Below are 15,794 nucleotides of genomic sequence, written 5' to 3'. Positions count from 1 at the left end.
ACACTACAAATACACTAAACTTTTGAAATTATATTCAATGAAGAATCAAACAAAAGTGGTTTTGTGAAAATCGGTGAATATTTGACTGAGTTACATATTTTTTTTATGAAAACCAGAATTTTTGGCTTCTATCCCACAATTATTTCGCGGTGCTACAAATGGTGAAAAAACACAAAAACTTCTGAAGTGACCTACCGTAGGTTGTAGGTCTTGTTGAGTGTAACATTCGCTCATACTAGAAATTTTCCAAACACCCCCAAAATCTGAAGTTATGGTTAAAATACGGTTTTTTGGACCTCAGGGCATACATTTTTTTTTAACTCAGTCATTTCTCAACCGATTTTCAATATTTAGGCAGTTTTGGAAAGGAGATAAACAGAGCTTTCAAAACATTTACAGGTTTGTACTAATATCCCTAAAACATGTTGAGTTATTTGAGTTTATATATAATTTTTTAGACTTTTACATGCTATTTTTCAACATAACTTGAAATTTTTCACCTATTTTTGTGAGAAAGATACTACAAATACAATAAAATTTAGAAAAAAATATTCAATGACGAATCAAACAAAAGTGGTTTTGTGAAAATCAGTGAATATTTGGCTGAGTTATAGGTTTTTTAAGAAAACCAGATTTTTTGGCATCTAACGCACAATTGTTTCACGGTGCTACAAATGGTAAAAAATGTAAGGCGTCGTACACAAATTACGTAACGCCAAAAATCTAGATTTCAGACCCCCTCCCCCCTTATGTAACGATAAGTAACGTTCGATATGACTCCCCTCCGTCAAATTACGTAACGCTAAACAACCTGACCCCCCTCAAAATTTTCAATTTCGAGCCAACATCGTAGTTACGTAACTGTCCCTACTACCCCCCCTCCCCCCTATGTAACAATAAGTAACGCAGGCTCAACCCTCCCCCCCCTTCATGCGTTACGTAATTTGTGTACGACGCCCAAGAGCTTTCGATGTGACCTAGTGTGGGTAATAGCTCTAGTCAAGTGTTAATAGTGCGCATACTTAAATCTTTTCAAATACCCCTGAAATTTGCAGTTATGATCGAAACCCAGTTCTTGGACCTCACAATAAAAAATTGTGTGAAAAAATCTAAAAAAATATATTTAAACTCAAATAACTCAACATGTTTTAGTGATATTGGTACAAACCAGTAAATGTTTTGAAAGCTCTGTTTATCTTCTTTCCAAAACTGCCTAAAAATTGAAAATCGGTTGAGAAATGACTGAGTTAAAAAAAATGTATGCCCTGAGGTTCAAAAAAACGTATTTTGACCATAACTTCAGATTTTGGGGGTGTTTGGAAAATTTCTAGTATAAGCGAATGTTACACTCAACAAGACCTACAACCAACGGTAGGTCACTTAAGAAGTTTTTGAGCTTTTTCACCATTTGTAGCAACGCGAAATAATTGTGAGATAGAAGCCAAAAATTCTGGTTTTCATAAAAAATATATAACTCAGTAAAATATTCACCGATTTTCACAAAACCACTTTTGTTTGATTCGTCATTGAATATAGTTTCAAAAGTTTAGTGTATTTGTAGTATCTTTCTCACAAAAACAGGTGGCAAATTTCAAATTAAATTGAAAAATTGCGTGAAAAAATCTAAAATATTATATTTAAACTCAAATAACTCAACATATTTTAGTGATATTAGTACAAACCAGTAAATCTTTTGAAAGCTCTATTCATTTTCTTTCCAAAACTGCTTAAATGTTGAAAATCGGTTGAGAAATGACTGAGTTTAAAAAATTGTATGCACTGAGGTCCAAAAAACCGTATTTTGACCATAACTTCAGATTTTGGGGGTGTTTGGAAAATTTCTAGTATGAGCGAATGTTACACTCAACAAGACCTACAACCTATACTAGGTCACTTCAAAAGTTCTTGCATTTTTTTTCATTTGTAGCACAGTGCTATATTTGGGCTATATTTGGATGAATAGCATAACGACAGCGCTATGAGAAGCTTTTCGCAGCATTTAGTACAAAAGCCAAAACTTTTTAGTTGCAGGTATTCCTTCTGGTAGAAAAACGGTCTAGAGCATATTTATTATATAACAACGCGTCATATTTGCTACCCAAGATCATGTCATCTGCTATGATTGATCATAATTTTTCGCTAAAAACACCCATAAAACAGTGATTTTTAATATGTACCTTGATCAGGCCATTCTACGTCGTGTCCGTTGTACGCATTTCTCAACTGACTAATTGCAGTTCTTAGCGTGTACAGCTGTTGTTGCACTATTGCAATTTGTCGATTACTGGATGGGCGGTTGGGAAATTCTGGGTTTTTGTCAACCTCGGACGCAACTGCATGAAGATACCTAATGAATATGAAATGTTTTAACGTGTTCTTTACAGATATTATAAGTCATTGTATCTTACCGGTCAATTGTGTGCCCATTCCAGCAGCTACTATCGCTACTTGGAGGGGCAGCAACATCTTCGTTATTACATAACATATAAGGTAAATTGGACCAAAATCGTTTCGAATCCTTCACGCGTTGCCTTATGTCTTTTACAAGACGATCTATGGGCTCTCGATTGTTATCTCCCTCATCAGTCTGTTTTCGATTATTCTTTCTTCTATTGCTACGGTTGGTGTTTGCATTTTCATTTTGTATTTGGTGATGACTAGGTGGACTGTTGTTGTTAGTAAATTGAATTTCTCCAGTAGAAAACTGCACTGGCTCATATTTCAATTCACGACTAGACGAATCCTGTGTTGATCTTTTCACTATATGTCGATCATTAAACACATTCTCTTCGTCAAAAATAAAACTATCACTGTCGTCGTGAGCGGTAGTTAACCTTTCCATGTTACGTTTATTTCTTATAACGGATCCTGATGCAACCACTGGTGTAACACCAGAAGCTCTTCTTCGACGACCAAGAGCAGGCTTGCCGCATCCTTGAAAAACGCGATTAGATATATCTTGACCGGTTTCCTAGAACAAATGCACCATCATTATTTCCACTTCTCTTTTTACTAACGTTTAACAACAAACCTGGAAGTTCATAATAGCTTCTGATATTTTGATATTTATTGGTTCAACAACCATAACTATATTAAAGGGTCCTAGCAAACGGTCTGAAACTCGTTCCATCGTGGCTACAAATGAATCCCACTCAGCATCCAACTCGAGGTAATTTTGTAGACAACCCTTCATCACGTTTACGCAATAGGATGAGCACGGCTTTTCCAGAAATCCTGCACAAGTATTACATGTGCTCATTTTCGTCAATGCAGCCGTGCACTCAGCTGTTAACCGTACCTGCAAGGCAGAATAACACACATTTCGTATAATAAAAGTATAATGAAAGAGGAAATGCAAATAAGATGTATGTATGTTGTACACTTTTTATCTGTTTTCAGACAGTTTGTGCTAGGCTGTGTCGCCAGCTTTTATAAACAGACCATAATTTAACAGGTTCATGAGAGCAATTGTGCAGCTTCGTTTGCCGGAGGTGAAACTTACATTAACCATGTTCTTAGCAACCTCAGCAGCTGAATTTAACGCCTGGGCGAATGTACGAGTAGCAACGAAAGATCGTTTGATTTGCACTGAAAGCTTATCCGGGACGTCTCCAAATGGTTTTAATTCCTTCATATGTTCGCTGACACATCCAAGATATCTAAACAGAGATGCAAATGAATATATAGGTAGAACAATTTCGGCTTCGTTATAATGGGCATTGATGAACACTCACTTAGTGTTGAACGTGTATTGCGAATTAAGAACGGTAAACATTTTCTGATACAGCACATTGAAGAATGAATCCATAGCTTCCCCAAGGTCAACCTTGCCGTTTGCATAGTACCGCTCCAATTCAGTAAATAGATCTGAGAAGACGTACGCATTTTGCTCGTAAATTGTACCGTAGGTTCGCTTGAACATCGCATGAAACTCTGCTTTAGATTCTGAGAGCAATTGCTTGAAGAAATCTGTAAAAGTAAAGAGAATAGAAAAGAATTTTAGAATTTTGGTTTTGGTAAGATTACTTGGGTATTAATTATTCCTGAACTATTTCGACTTTCTGTCATCCGCAAACACTCTTTTTTGCATACAACCATTTAACAACTTCAAACATGTTGAGAAGTAAACATTTTTTCCTAGACTTGCTTCCAATAAAATTTTAAATAAACAAACGAGATAAAAAAGGAAATGAAAACTCGACATAATTTGCATGGCAGCTATTTGTGTGTTGAGCTCCATTCCGTTTGTATCTCTGCTAGCACGGTGGACGCCGTCTTGCCATTTTCTACACCAATCTGTGCTCGACAGCCTCATAAATTTGTATACATTTCATTTCGATAATTGAAATAATATGCTAATATTCTTAATATTGACAAACGACGAGCGCGCGTAACAGGTTGACTTTGTCATCTCTCTTTTAGATGAAAGAAAAGTGGTTGTCGCTGTAAACGCATTGATTCTGTTCATTGTTCAACACACTGAACCTAATAAGGTAATATCTTACTGGGAATAAATAATGCAGAAAAACTTTTCTTGCATCAGCGTTAATGCGTAGTAAAACGGTTGAGCCGTTGACTTATCCTGGCGAACTGTGATCAATCGCGTGCTGATCATCATGCGAAGCGCTTTCTGTTCCGTTTGATGATGTGTCATAGTCTGGCAGCGTTTAGACGTAAACTTGATGATGCTACAAAATTATAAATTTGCATACGATTGGAATATGAAAACCTGCTCAGTTTGTTCACGTTTTGATTTCACGCCTGATTCGGACGGTATAAAGTGACTGCCAAATAATGAGTTGATCGGGAACCACAGGCTTTATAGCTTTATTAATTCACAATACTTGAACATAATGGTGATTTGAGCTTGTGCTCAGACAACCACGTGCGATTCCATAATTGAAAGTAGAAAAAAAGGAATTACTTTACCTTATGACGAATTTTCAAAGTTATAATACTTTAAATAGCCTTGGAACATTTATGAAGTGACTTCTGAAAATGTTCACATAACTCTTCGCGTATCTCCTCCTTTTTGAAAGATTCAGTTTTAATAAATTCTAAACTGTGTTGGCTTTATGGTCCGATTGAAGATAAATTTCAGCGATTAGATTTTTTCAGCGGCAATAAACATTGTATCAATAGTAAAGTGTTGTAGTTGATAGTAAAATTTTGTAGTTGAAAATGACATAGGAGAACTTAATGGGATATTCACCAGCGTTAATTTAGCTAATGAAATTTGCTAAATTGACAACTTTGGGAAACGTTGACGTAAACATGATTTCATTCGCACGAATTCGTGAATATCCATCAGCTTTAATGAACAGACAAGTTACAGACGTATTTTGTTATCATAACACGGAATATATTCTATGAGATTGCAGTCTGCATATTGATTAGTGTTAACAATTTTACCCAGAATGCTAAAGATGTTCGATGTGTGAGATTTATCATGAGTATACTGAGCATCCAAAAACAATTTTAACATTACTAGGATTACAATCTATCATGACAAGTAACTTTGAAAATCAGAATTTCCTACGACTATAAGTTTTTTTTATAAATTATGCAAGAAACTTGTCAAAAATTTTGTGAGTTCGAAAAAGGTTCGAATTCCTAGAACCTAAGATTCCTAAATCTTCGCTGCTTGCTTTATTTTACGACGAGAACATCTTCGCGCAGTGGTGACAGAGGCAGTATAATTGGAAATTGATTGAAATTTATTTTAAAATTTAAATGAATTTCGCGGTTGGCGGTGCAAACGACCGTTAGGCTTTAATCTGAGTTCCTCTTTCTTGTCGATGGAACATCGCGCTGTAAATGGTGGCTTATTTGAATGATTTATCCATGCTCTGTGCTTTCAACGTGCCGCTTAGTTGTGTGAATGAAAATTTATTCTAATTTGAAATCGAATATGACAAAATTAGTTGATAGTAAGCCAAAATTGATACATCATTGGGGGAGACGATTATCACATCTGTCGAGTGAATATTGTTGTACAGATTTCTGACCAAACATAAGTGACATTTTGTTTGCTAAGAAAGTATGAGAACATCGTTTAGCTTATTTTTGTCGGTCAAATTATATGTCAAATAAAATATTGAAATGTTATACTGAATCGAACTTGGATCTTGGATTAATTATAAATAATGGACATCTCATGGTTGAAGCTGAATAAAAACAGGTTAATTCAAAGTTTCTTTTTTTGTCGTTGATTGCTATCAACTGCCTCATGACTTGCTATAACATAACAGCTACACTACAAAATGAGCAAGTATCGCCTACCAAAGGCAGCTCCACATGTGCATTTAATGTGGGCACATAAAATCGGAAAAAAATCCTGATTAAAATTCAAGTTTTACCCGCTCATATACATATAACAGAAACCACAACGACGTTTTATTTTGCATTCAAGCAGATAACCATTCTGCGTGGCACGTCTGGCTAAGTGTAGACTAGAATTCGAAACACCTTGAGACAAATGATGACATGGCATAGACATGCGGATGTAACAACTTCATGTAGTCAATAAAAATACACAAAAACTTGATAGGTAAAAGTAAATAAATTACATTTCACTGTATTTTCACTGTGTTCGATCGCACTGGAATTCTACTATTGGAAATTTCTCTTATTTATTTACAGTTTTGAAATTGAAAGGTTTTTGATTAAGTAGATAAAACGAAAACACTAATTCCATGCATGGGATTTCTGATCCTATATCAATATGTCGGTCATATTTCTAAAAATAACGAATAGAGCCCGGTTATTCAGGGAATATAAAACGAATCGTCAATCAATATCGGCTACGGACAACAGTTTAAAGGCTAATAAATTAAACTCAACGACGAAACTTAGTTTACAACTACCACATAGGACCAATTTAGTTATTCCTTTTCTCTGCCGCTTATGTTTAATTTCACCTAAAAAGACGGAAACAGAGAAAATAGTGCAAAACATACATTCATACTGTCGGTGTTTACACCTAATAGAGAATCGGTTGGTGCTCATCTACTACATGTCGCAGTATTTCAACATAAATGTATCATTTACCCATTTTCCTCACTCAGAATATTTTTCCTCCCCTCCTTTCGGTTTCTCTCACGAATATAACTTACCTATATTTCTAACACACTAGAGCTAGGCATACCACCCAGAGCCAGTGTGGTGCACTGTTGTGTTTTATGTTTTTCTAACCTTTTCTGGGTTTATTATTTGTTTAATAATATGTTTCGTAAATAAAATGCTCGCTTGAAAACCAGTAGATAAAACTGGAATGCGTAAAAACGATAAAGCATCCAAATCATTACATGCCCCGTGGTAAACAAACTCCTCAATTGTTGAAACAAAATTGGTGGTCTTCGTGGTGTAAAAATAGACAAGCAGATGCACTTACATTCAAGACAGTCAATAACTACTTTGATGTTTCACAACTCGAGTTAAATGTACGCATTATAAAGTATGCAGGTTTATGAGAATTTGTTGCAAGAAATTGAATAAGTTACTATTAGTAGCAAATGTGTGAACAAAGTTCCTTTCAGCAGATCTCGAGACACGTTCCTAATTTAACAAATCAGTCGTCGTATGTTCGAAACCCGTCTTTCTTCAATTTCTGCTGTTTAGTACTAAACGATTAGCACATCTACCTTGAATTAATCGGAACTGTGATCTAGGCCTAGCGTTTTTGTATCACGGGATTTAAATTTTCGATCAGCTACCTTCCTTAGACGACTTAAATGTCAAACTTTCTTATATGCTGCATTGCAGTAACTTGTAGGTAACACATCCTCGCAAGATGCTTAAAAGAATCTTCTTATGAAGAAACGTAAGTTAGTTGATTCGTAAGTTGATTTAATTTGGTGAGATATCGGACTCCTTCATGACGTTAGATGGTTTGAAGCGGGGAGACGGGCTGTCAAACTTATTTTTCAACATCGCATTGGAGGGTGCCATACGGAGAGCCGGCGTGCAAAGAAGCGGCACCATCATTACGAAGTCTCACATGCTTCTCGGTTTTGCGGACGATATCGACATCATTGGTATCAACCGTAGAGCTGTGGAAGAGGCCTTCGGACCTTTCAGGAGGGAAGCTGCGAGAGTAGGGCTCATCATTAACTCTGCCAAAACGAAATACATGGTAGCTGGTAGAGAGCGTGGTATTCCGACGGATGTTGGTGCTGAGGTGGTGTTAGATGGGGAAACTTTTGAAGTAGTCGACGAGTTTATTTACCTGGGTACACTAGTGACATGTAACAACGAGGTTAGCCGTGAGATAAAAAGGCGGATAGCAGCTGCAAACAGAGCCTTCTATGGATTGCGTAACTAGCTGAGGTCCCATAGTCTGCAAACCCGTACTAAACTTGCACTATACAAAACACTAATTCTTCCGGTGGCCCTGCACGGCCATGAAGCATGGACGTTGAAAGAGGCCGATCGGCGAGCTCTTGGTGTTTTTGAGCGTAGGGTTTTGCGTTCAACCCTTGGCGGCAAACTAGAAAATGGTGGTTCATGCGTCTGAACCATGAAGTGTACCAGGTGTACAAATCGGCGGATATAGTTAAGCGGATAAAACACGGCAGGTTGCAGTGGGCTGGGCATGTAGCTAGAATGCGACCAGCGAAGACTATATTTAGCAGAAATCTCGATAGAGGCCGTCGACTTCGAGGTAGGCCTCGCACCCGTTGGATGTTTGCTGTCGACCATGATGCCCGCGAAATAGGTGTTAGGGGAGATTGGAGGATAGCAGCCCAAGACCGAGTGACATGGCGACGTATTCTGGATTCGGCATTGGATCGATAACCGGTCTATTGCCGTAAAAGTAAAAGTAAGTAAGTTAATTTAAATTCAGCAAGTATTCGAGAGTTGGGAGAAAACGACCGTTCTATATGAGCTGTTGCGGAACAGAGTGGTCTAAAGACCATTTTTTTTTCGAAAATGAGTTTTTTTCATAAACCGCATCTACTCAAGAAGCTGAAGTTGGGAGATTAAGAAAATTTCGGAAAATCGAATTTTATAGCTGATTTATTCCGTGTTGAAAATTCGTCCGAAACAGAATGGCCGTTTTGTTTCGGAACAGAGTGGTCTATGTACATAAATCGATGTAAAACTATCATGTAACACGTAACATGTAGCATATTACATGTGATAAGGAACATGTAACTTGTTTTGTACATGTCACACGTGATATGTAACATGTTACACGTAATGTAACACGAAAAATGTAACATGTAAAAGATTGTGATATGTAATATCTTGTGTTACATGTAATGTAACACGTGACATCTTACATGTGACACGCTATATGTATCATATAACATGTGACACTAGCCATTTTATACGATTTACCGTCATTTTCTTTGTCATTTACCGGGTTTGTGTACATAGACCACTCCGTTCCGAAACGATTCGAGGATTCCAGTGAATATATATATATGAAGTCAGAGTGGTCTATGTACATTGGTGAGATAAAATCACCGATTTCGCAAATAAACTGTTAATTTGATGTATCCCAATGTTAAACCACTTCATAATCTTTACATTAGAACATTTTGTTTGAAAGAATTCGTTGAACAGAATTTTATTCAGAGATTTTTCGAAAATTGCTTCTCCTGAACAATTTGCTCGATGGCACATAGACCACTCTGGTTCGCAACAGCTCATATGGCGGAGACAAACTGTATACTGCTCTAACGGCCAATCTCTACAATGTGGCTAATTTCGAGTTCAAAGGTGTTAACAAATTATGTCTTAGTAAGCAGAAGCTATGGTTATATTCAATTTGATCGTTTGCAATAGTTGGTGTATGTTTTATTGCTACTTTTGTACAGTACGAGAAAGATGAAACAAAATGACGAATTCAATTAGCTACTTACCATTGAATTTCTGCGCTCGGTTCCCTAGCACAGAAGATAGTTTTGTGATCGAGTCTTTGGTGTTACGTTCCAGCAGCGCTTTAGCGTGAACGGCGAGTTTGTTCTCAATAGTATGCGTACAACAGGTGCCACCAGGTGGAACATCACAGTATCGAAGTGGTCTATCTGCAAGGTGATAGAGGAATAGAACTAATTTAGATCAACGCTGATGATATGACTTTCAACTTTACGGTTTCCAAACAGAGTTCTGAAACCAATATTATACAATTAACTTGAAAAAATCTTGAAGAAACAATATTCAACCCAAACTTTTGTGCTGTAGAAAGAAGTTCGTCACCGAATTTTAAAAACGCAATTTTTATTTTCATAGATCATTTACACTGGTATTGATAATGGTAGTTTCATATTACTTTATTGTAATTCAAAGTTATCTTTACAACATCGATTTTTATCAATAACACTAATAATACGGTACTCCTGAAAAAAAGTTGAATGACGAGGCGACGTAGAACAGTTACTTTCAGTAATTTCAATTTATTAATTATATTATAAAAATACTGCTAGATTAGATTAGACTAGGTTTGTAATTATTAACTATGAAATCATATGAATAAAACCAATGTTTATCTGAACTGGTTCTATTGAAATATGTCCCAAGGGATTAGCTCTATAGCTTTCTATTTATTTGTTTATTTCGTCGAGCAAATGTAGACTACAGTTATAATAATACAATGTTTTCTTATATTATTCATACCCGATTAACGATTTGTGCTTTTTAGATGATAAATTGGGATTGGACCACCCAGCAATAAAATGTGTTACCATTTTTACTCGTTTGCGCTGATCAGAGATACCCAAAATTAAACCATGTCCATTTGAAGAACGTGAGAACCGACGAATGAAAAAAAGAAGGACATATCTTCATTATACACTGCTTTGTGAACTGACACAAATCGCATTCGACACGCTGAGGTGTGGCTTAGCACTCAATAAATTACGATTTTATGTTAGATTTTGAATAAAACCTAACAAATAATTAAAAAGCCTAATCAACTGTCATGAAGTAAGTAGTGAATAACGTTCTTCACCTTTTTGCTTTCAAGCAGTTCGAGAATGTGTAAAAAGTGAACATATATACTGTTTGATATAAGTACAATCCATCTTAAAACTTTTTCGCATTCTTGAAATGTGTTCGATTTTGTCAATATTAAAAAAATGCACAATTTTATGGATATTTTGTCATCCTTATAAATAAAAATAAGTTGGTGTCCATTCGCGGCTACGAAGGGGCTGATATTTGTTTGGTTTTTGCATGAGAAAAAGAAGGAAGGAAATATTTTTGTTTTTGTCATCACACACATTTTGACAATTGCATATGAGAGTTCGCCTAGGTGCGAACAGCCTTTAAATTCTCTTTCAACTTCGTAGTCGCGGATAAATAAAGACATTACTTGAAATAAGATCAACGGATTTGCACGATTCTTTTTTGCCTTTCTCCTAGAAAGGTATAGCAATCACTTGCAAAACCGAAAGTATAAAAGTGCTCCAAAGGGCCGAATGGCATGTATCACTCGATTCAGCTCGACGAGCTGAGCATTTTCTGTATGTGTGTGTGTGTGTGTGTGTGTATGTGCAGATTTTTATTCTCACTCACTTTTCTCAGAGATGGCTGGACAGATTTTCATGAAATTGATTGCAAATGAAAGGTCTTGTTGCCCCATAAGACCCTATTCAATTTTATTGTAATCGGATTTTTAGTTTAGAGGTTATGTTTAAAAATGTGAAAATCACGAAACAACAATATCTCAGAAACTACACAACCGATTTGAACAAAATTGGTCTCAAAAGAATCTGAAAAACCCTTAACTTTTGAATTTTATGAAGATTGAACATGTGGTTCAAAAGTTATGAAAAGAAACGTGTTCTGAAGACTGTTTAATCTCACTCATGTTTCTCAGAGAGGGCTGTACCGATTTTCATAAAATCAGTGTCAAATGGAAGGTCTAGTTGCCCCATAAGACCCTATTGATTTGTTTTGCAATCGGACTATTACTTTTCCTGTTATGTTTAAAAATGTGAAATCCAGCTATGCAAAGGAACATATTCCGAAGACTACTTGGACTCACTCACTTATCTCAGAGATGGCCGACCCGATTTCCACAAAATTAGTGTCAAATGAATGGTCTAGCTGCCTCAGAAGACCCTATTGAATTTTACTGTAATCATACTGTAACTTCATTTGTAATGTACCAACTTGTGAAAATCACGAAACTTCATTATCTCAGGAACTACACAACCGATTTGATTATTATTATCAGATGAGCGGGCTAGTTAAGGGTTAACTGATGAATTATGATTGAACACGTGGTTTCAAAGTTTGGCTGCCCTACACGTTCCCATTTCATTTGATTATAATCGAACTTATGCAACCGTTATGTATTAAATTATTAATAAAACAACGAAAGTCTATTATCTCAAAGATTACATGACCTATTTGAACATAACTAGTGTCATACAAACGAGTCATCTCTCAAACTTACAAATAACAAACTTCATAACAATTTGATATGTGGCTCAAAAGTTATGGAAAGAAGAGAAATTCAAAGACTATTTAAAACTATACCTGCTTTGATCGATATATGTGGCCTCAACATAATTTAAATGTGGTATCGTACTATTTGAACGTTCCAAATTCATTGATTCCTTGCAATGTGTTTAAAGTCTGCAAATGCACGACGAATCGATCATAGGATATGATCAAAGTCAAACAACAAACCGTTTGAAATGATTGGTTTTATCGAAATGACAATATCCTCAACTTTTGGCTTCTGTACATCGCCTTAATTCTGAATATTTTCATATTGGGTGGTATTCTGTCATTTTCAGCAGACTTTTTGGCATCAATCTGACACCGGAAATATCCATATTGGGAGGTATTTTTGGTTATTTTCAAGAAACTAAAAGTGGTCGTCTTTAAATTCAAAATGGTGTCCAGGGTCAACGTATGTTTCTATGCATCATCACGTTTACGGAAATATCCATATTGAGTATTATTCGGTCATTTCCGACTGTTGCCTATAAGTTGCCATTTAGCAATTCAAAATGGTGCCTGAGGTCAATTGTTAGCTCCTTGCATCATTCTGGTTCCAGAGATACTCATATTGGATAGTATTTGTTTATTTTAGGCTGTTTTTCACAAACCGGAAGTCGCCATCTTAGAATTTAAAATGCTATCTGTGGTCGATTTTAGCTCCTGTGTATTATTCTAGATCCGGATATTATTATATTGGGTGGAAATCGGCCATTTTTGGCTGTTTTCCAGAAACCGGAAGTTGCCATCTTACAATCCAAAATGTTGTCTGAGGTCTATTATGGTACATATCAGTTACCACTAAAAACATTCACCTGCCAATATGGTTCCATTTAGTTGATTAGTTCGCGAGATTTGCAGAAATTTGTGAAGAAACATGTACTTCCAGAAGAGGGAGGGGCGTAAACCATTATGAACATATTTGTTACCTCTAAAAACATTCACATACCAAATTTTGTTGTATTTTCTTGATTGGTTCTTGAGCTGTGCGAAATTTGTGTTTCATTTTCATGGGATCCCTCCCTTATAGAAAAGGGAGTCGGGTGTCGAACCATTATGTACATATTTGTTACCACTAAAAACATTTACCTGCCAAATTTTGTTCCATTTGGTTGATTAGTTCTCGAGATGTGCACAAATTTGTGTTTCATCCCACTATTATGGACATATTAGTTACCCCTTAAAACATCCACATGCCAAATTCGGTTTCATTTGCTTGGTCTATTCTTGAGTTGTGCAGAAATTTTCGTTTCATTTGTATGGGACTCCTCCCTTCCAGAAGAGGGAGGGGTCTCAAACTATCATAGGAACCTTTATCGGCACCAAATACCCCTACACACAAATTTTCACGTCGATCGGTTCGGTAGTTTTCGGGCCTATATGAATCAGACAGACAGACAGACTTGACAGACTTGTAAAGATTACAACATCAATATTTTAGAACCTAAAGAGTGAATATACATTTATTTATATTGAAGCGGTCATGAAAATCTATTTTTGCAAATAAAAAATTGAATGAGAAAGGCTGGGTCTGACCGCTAGGTGGATTAATTTAGGTTTTTAGTAGGAGCGTTTGTTTGTAACTAACTTATTTTGTGTAGTAATGTGTAATTCGAATTGTTAGGATTTATTTGTCTTCACAATTACGACTTATCATTATTCATCCTTGCTTTCAATTAATTTAATTGCTAACTTATTGACTATTCCATTTTATTTTTGGCAAATGAAACTCAAATATCGAGGTTACAGCGTTTGCAGAATAAAGTTATGCGGTTAATTTTGAGATGTAGTAGATTCACTTCCTCGGCCTTGATGTTGGATGCCTTGCAATGGTTATCTGTGAAGCAGCGAATTGTGTTCATGACGATGGTGTTCATTTTTAAAATAGTTAACGGATTGCTGCCTCGATATTTGTGTGATCGAATTGTGAGAGGAAGTGATATTCATAGATACAATACTAGAAACGCGACAGAAATTCGAACACCAAATTTTATTTTTGGAGCTTCGCAGAATTCATTATTTTTTAAAGGAATTAAAGTGTTCAATTCGATGCCTACACAGGTCAAACGTGCAGCAACGCTACTTGAGTTCAAGAGACAATGTATTTCACACGTCAAAGCTGTTTTTTAGGCAGCTAAACAGAAATGTTTTACAATTCACGCACTAAATTGACGAAGTTTTCATAACGGATGATTTTATGTGGACTTTTGCTGTGATAGCTTTTTAGTATTTATTTAAGCATTGTAAAAACTATTATGTTCGTCCCGATGATAATGATGGATTTTGTATTTAATGTAGTAGTAAAAAAAAAATAAATGAGAAGTCTACAAAGGTTTGAGAATCGCGCGCGTTACACAGATATAATTGACTACCTTTCTTAAATTAATATATGACATTTTGAAAAATAAAGGTTTTTTTTTATTTACATACATACAGATGTATTATGCTGATGTATGTTATGAAAATTGAGTTTTTGTGACACAATAAACTTTTAAGTAGTTCTGGACATACGTCGGATTACTCGGGAAAATTATGACACTTTTGATTGTCTTTGGACGTTGAAATTCCTAGCTGTTCTAGGACTTTTTCGGGTTGGAAATTTTCTAGACTTCCCTAGGTGGGGACATCCTCATGAGTCTCATGTTAAGTTCACGGTTTACCTGTGCTTTGCTTGCTGAGTTCGGCGGGAATGGCCTTGTTGGGACTGTAGCAATTTAGCTGTGGGCTAGATTGGGTGTTGGCTTAATTCAGATGTGAATAATGTTCAATTGATTGAAAGAAGTAAAATAATTAGAACTTGGTAATCTTGGTCGTAGAACGGCTTAGAAATTTGTGTTTAAATTTTTTTTTATTCAGTAATACTGCCGTTTAAGCATTGGAATATTATGGAGGATTTTATATCTGTATTGACAAAACCAGTCCGTTTTTTTTGCTTTCTGGTTTAATTGAAGTAATAACTAATTATCTAATAGATAAATCGTCTACCTCAAATCTTTGTAGGGGTAAGAGGCGGGACCATGATCATCATCATCACTATAAGGCAATCCACGAGACAATTGCGACCTGCTGATTTCAGTTTGTTTTCAACTTTTGACAGCTTCAGGTTTGTTCGAACGGTCGCAACTTGGACCCTTAAGGATTTTTGTCGAAAATTGGCAGTAATTTTACATGACCTAGCGTTCAATGTTTCAACATAAACGCTTTGAAATCTTTTTACGAATTTTACTCTAAATCTTTTGCGGCGTTTACTTTCTTTTGAACAACACCTTGACCAGATCGATACAGCATAAGGCATTGCTGATCGAAAAATTTATTTGTGAATCAAAAGTTAATTC

General features: G+C 35.9%; 1 protein-coding gene across 1 annotated transcript in view; it reads right to left on the bottom strand.

Annotated features, from left to right (window-relative positions):
• The window catches only part of LOC129733053 (glypican-6), a 71,452-nt gene that overhangs the window by 2,801 nt on the left and 52,857 nt on the right, over window positions 1-15,794 (bottom strand). The window contains exons 2-7 of the mRNA XM_055694605.1: window positions 9,870-10,034; window positions 3,735-3,969; window positions 3,503-3,659; window positions 3,032-3,298; window positions 2,409-2,971; window positions 2,178-2,347 (exon numbers count right to left, since the gene is read on the bottom strand). Coding sequence (XP_055550580.1) covers window positions 2,178-2,347; window positions 2,409-2,971; window positions 3,032-3,298; window positions 3,503-3,659; window positions 3,735-3,969; window positions 9,870-10,034 — 1,557 coding nt within the window. The remainder of the gene's footprint in view (window positions 1-2,177; window positions 2,348-2,408; window positions 2,972-3,031; window positions 3,299-3,502; window positions 3,660-3,734; window positions 3,970-9,869; window positions 10,035-15,794) is intronic.

The sequence above is a fragment of the Wyeomyia smithii genome, chromosome 3, assembly GCF_029784165.1.
Source record: "Wyeomyia smithii strain HCP4-BCI-WySm-NY-G18 chromosome 3, ASM2978416v1, whole genome shotgun sequence".
Taxonomy (NCBI): domain Eukaryota; kingdom Metazoa; phylum Arthropoda; class Insecta; order Diptera; family Culicidae; genus Wyeomyia; species Wyeomyia smithii.
This window is presented reverse-complemented; position numbering and strand designations above follow the sequence as displayed.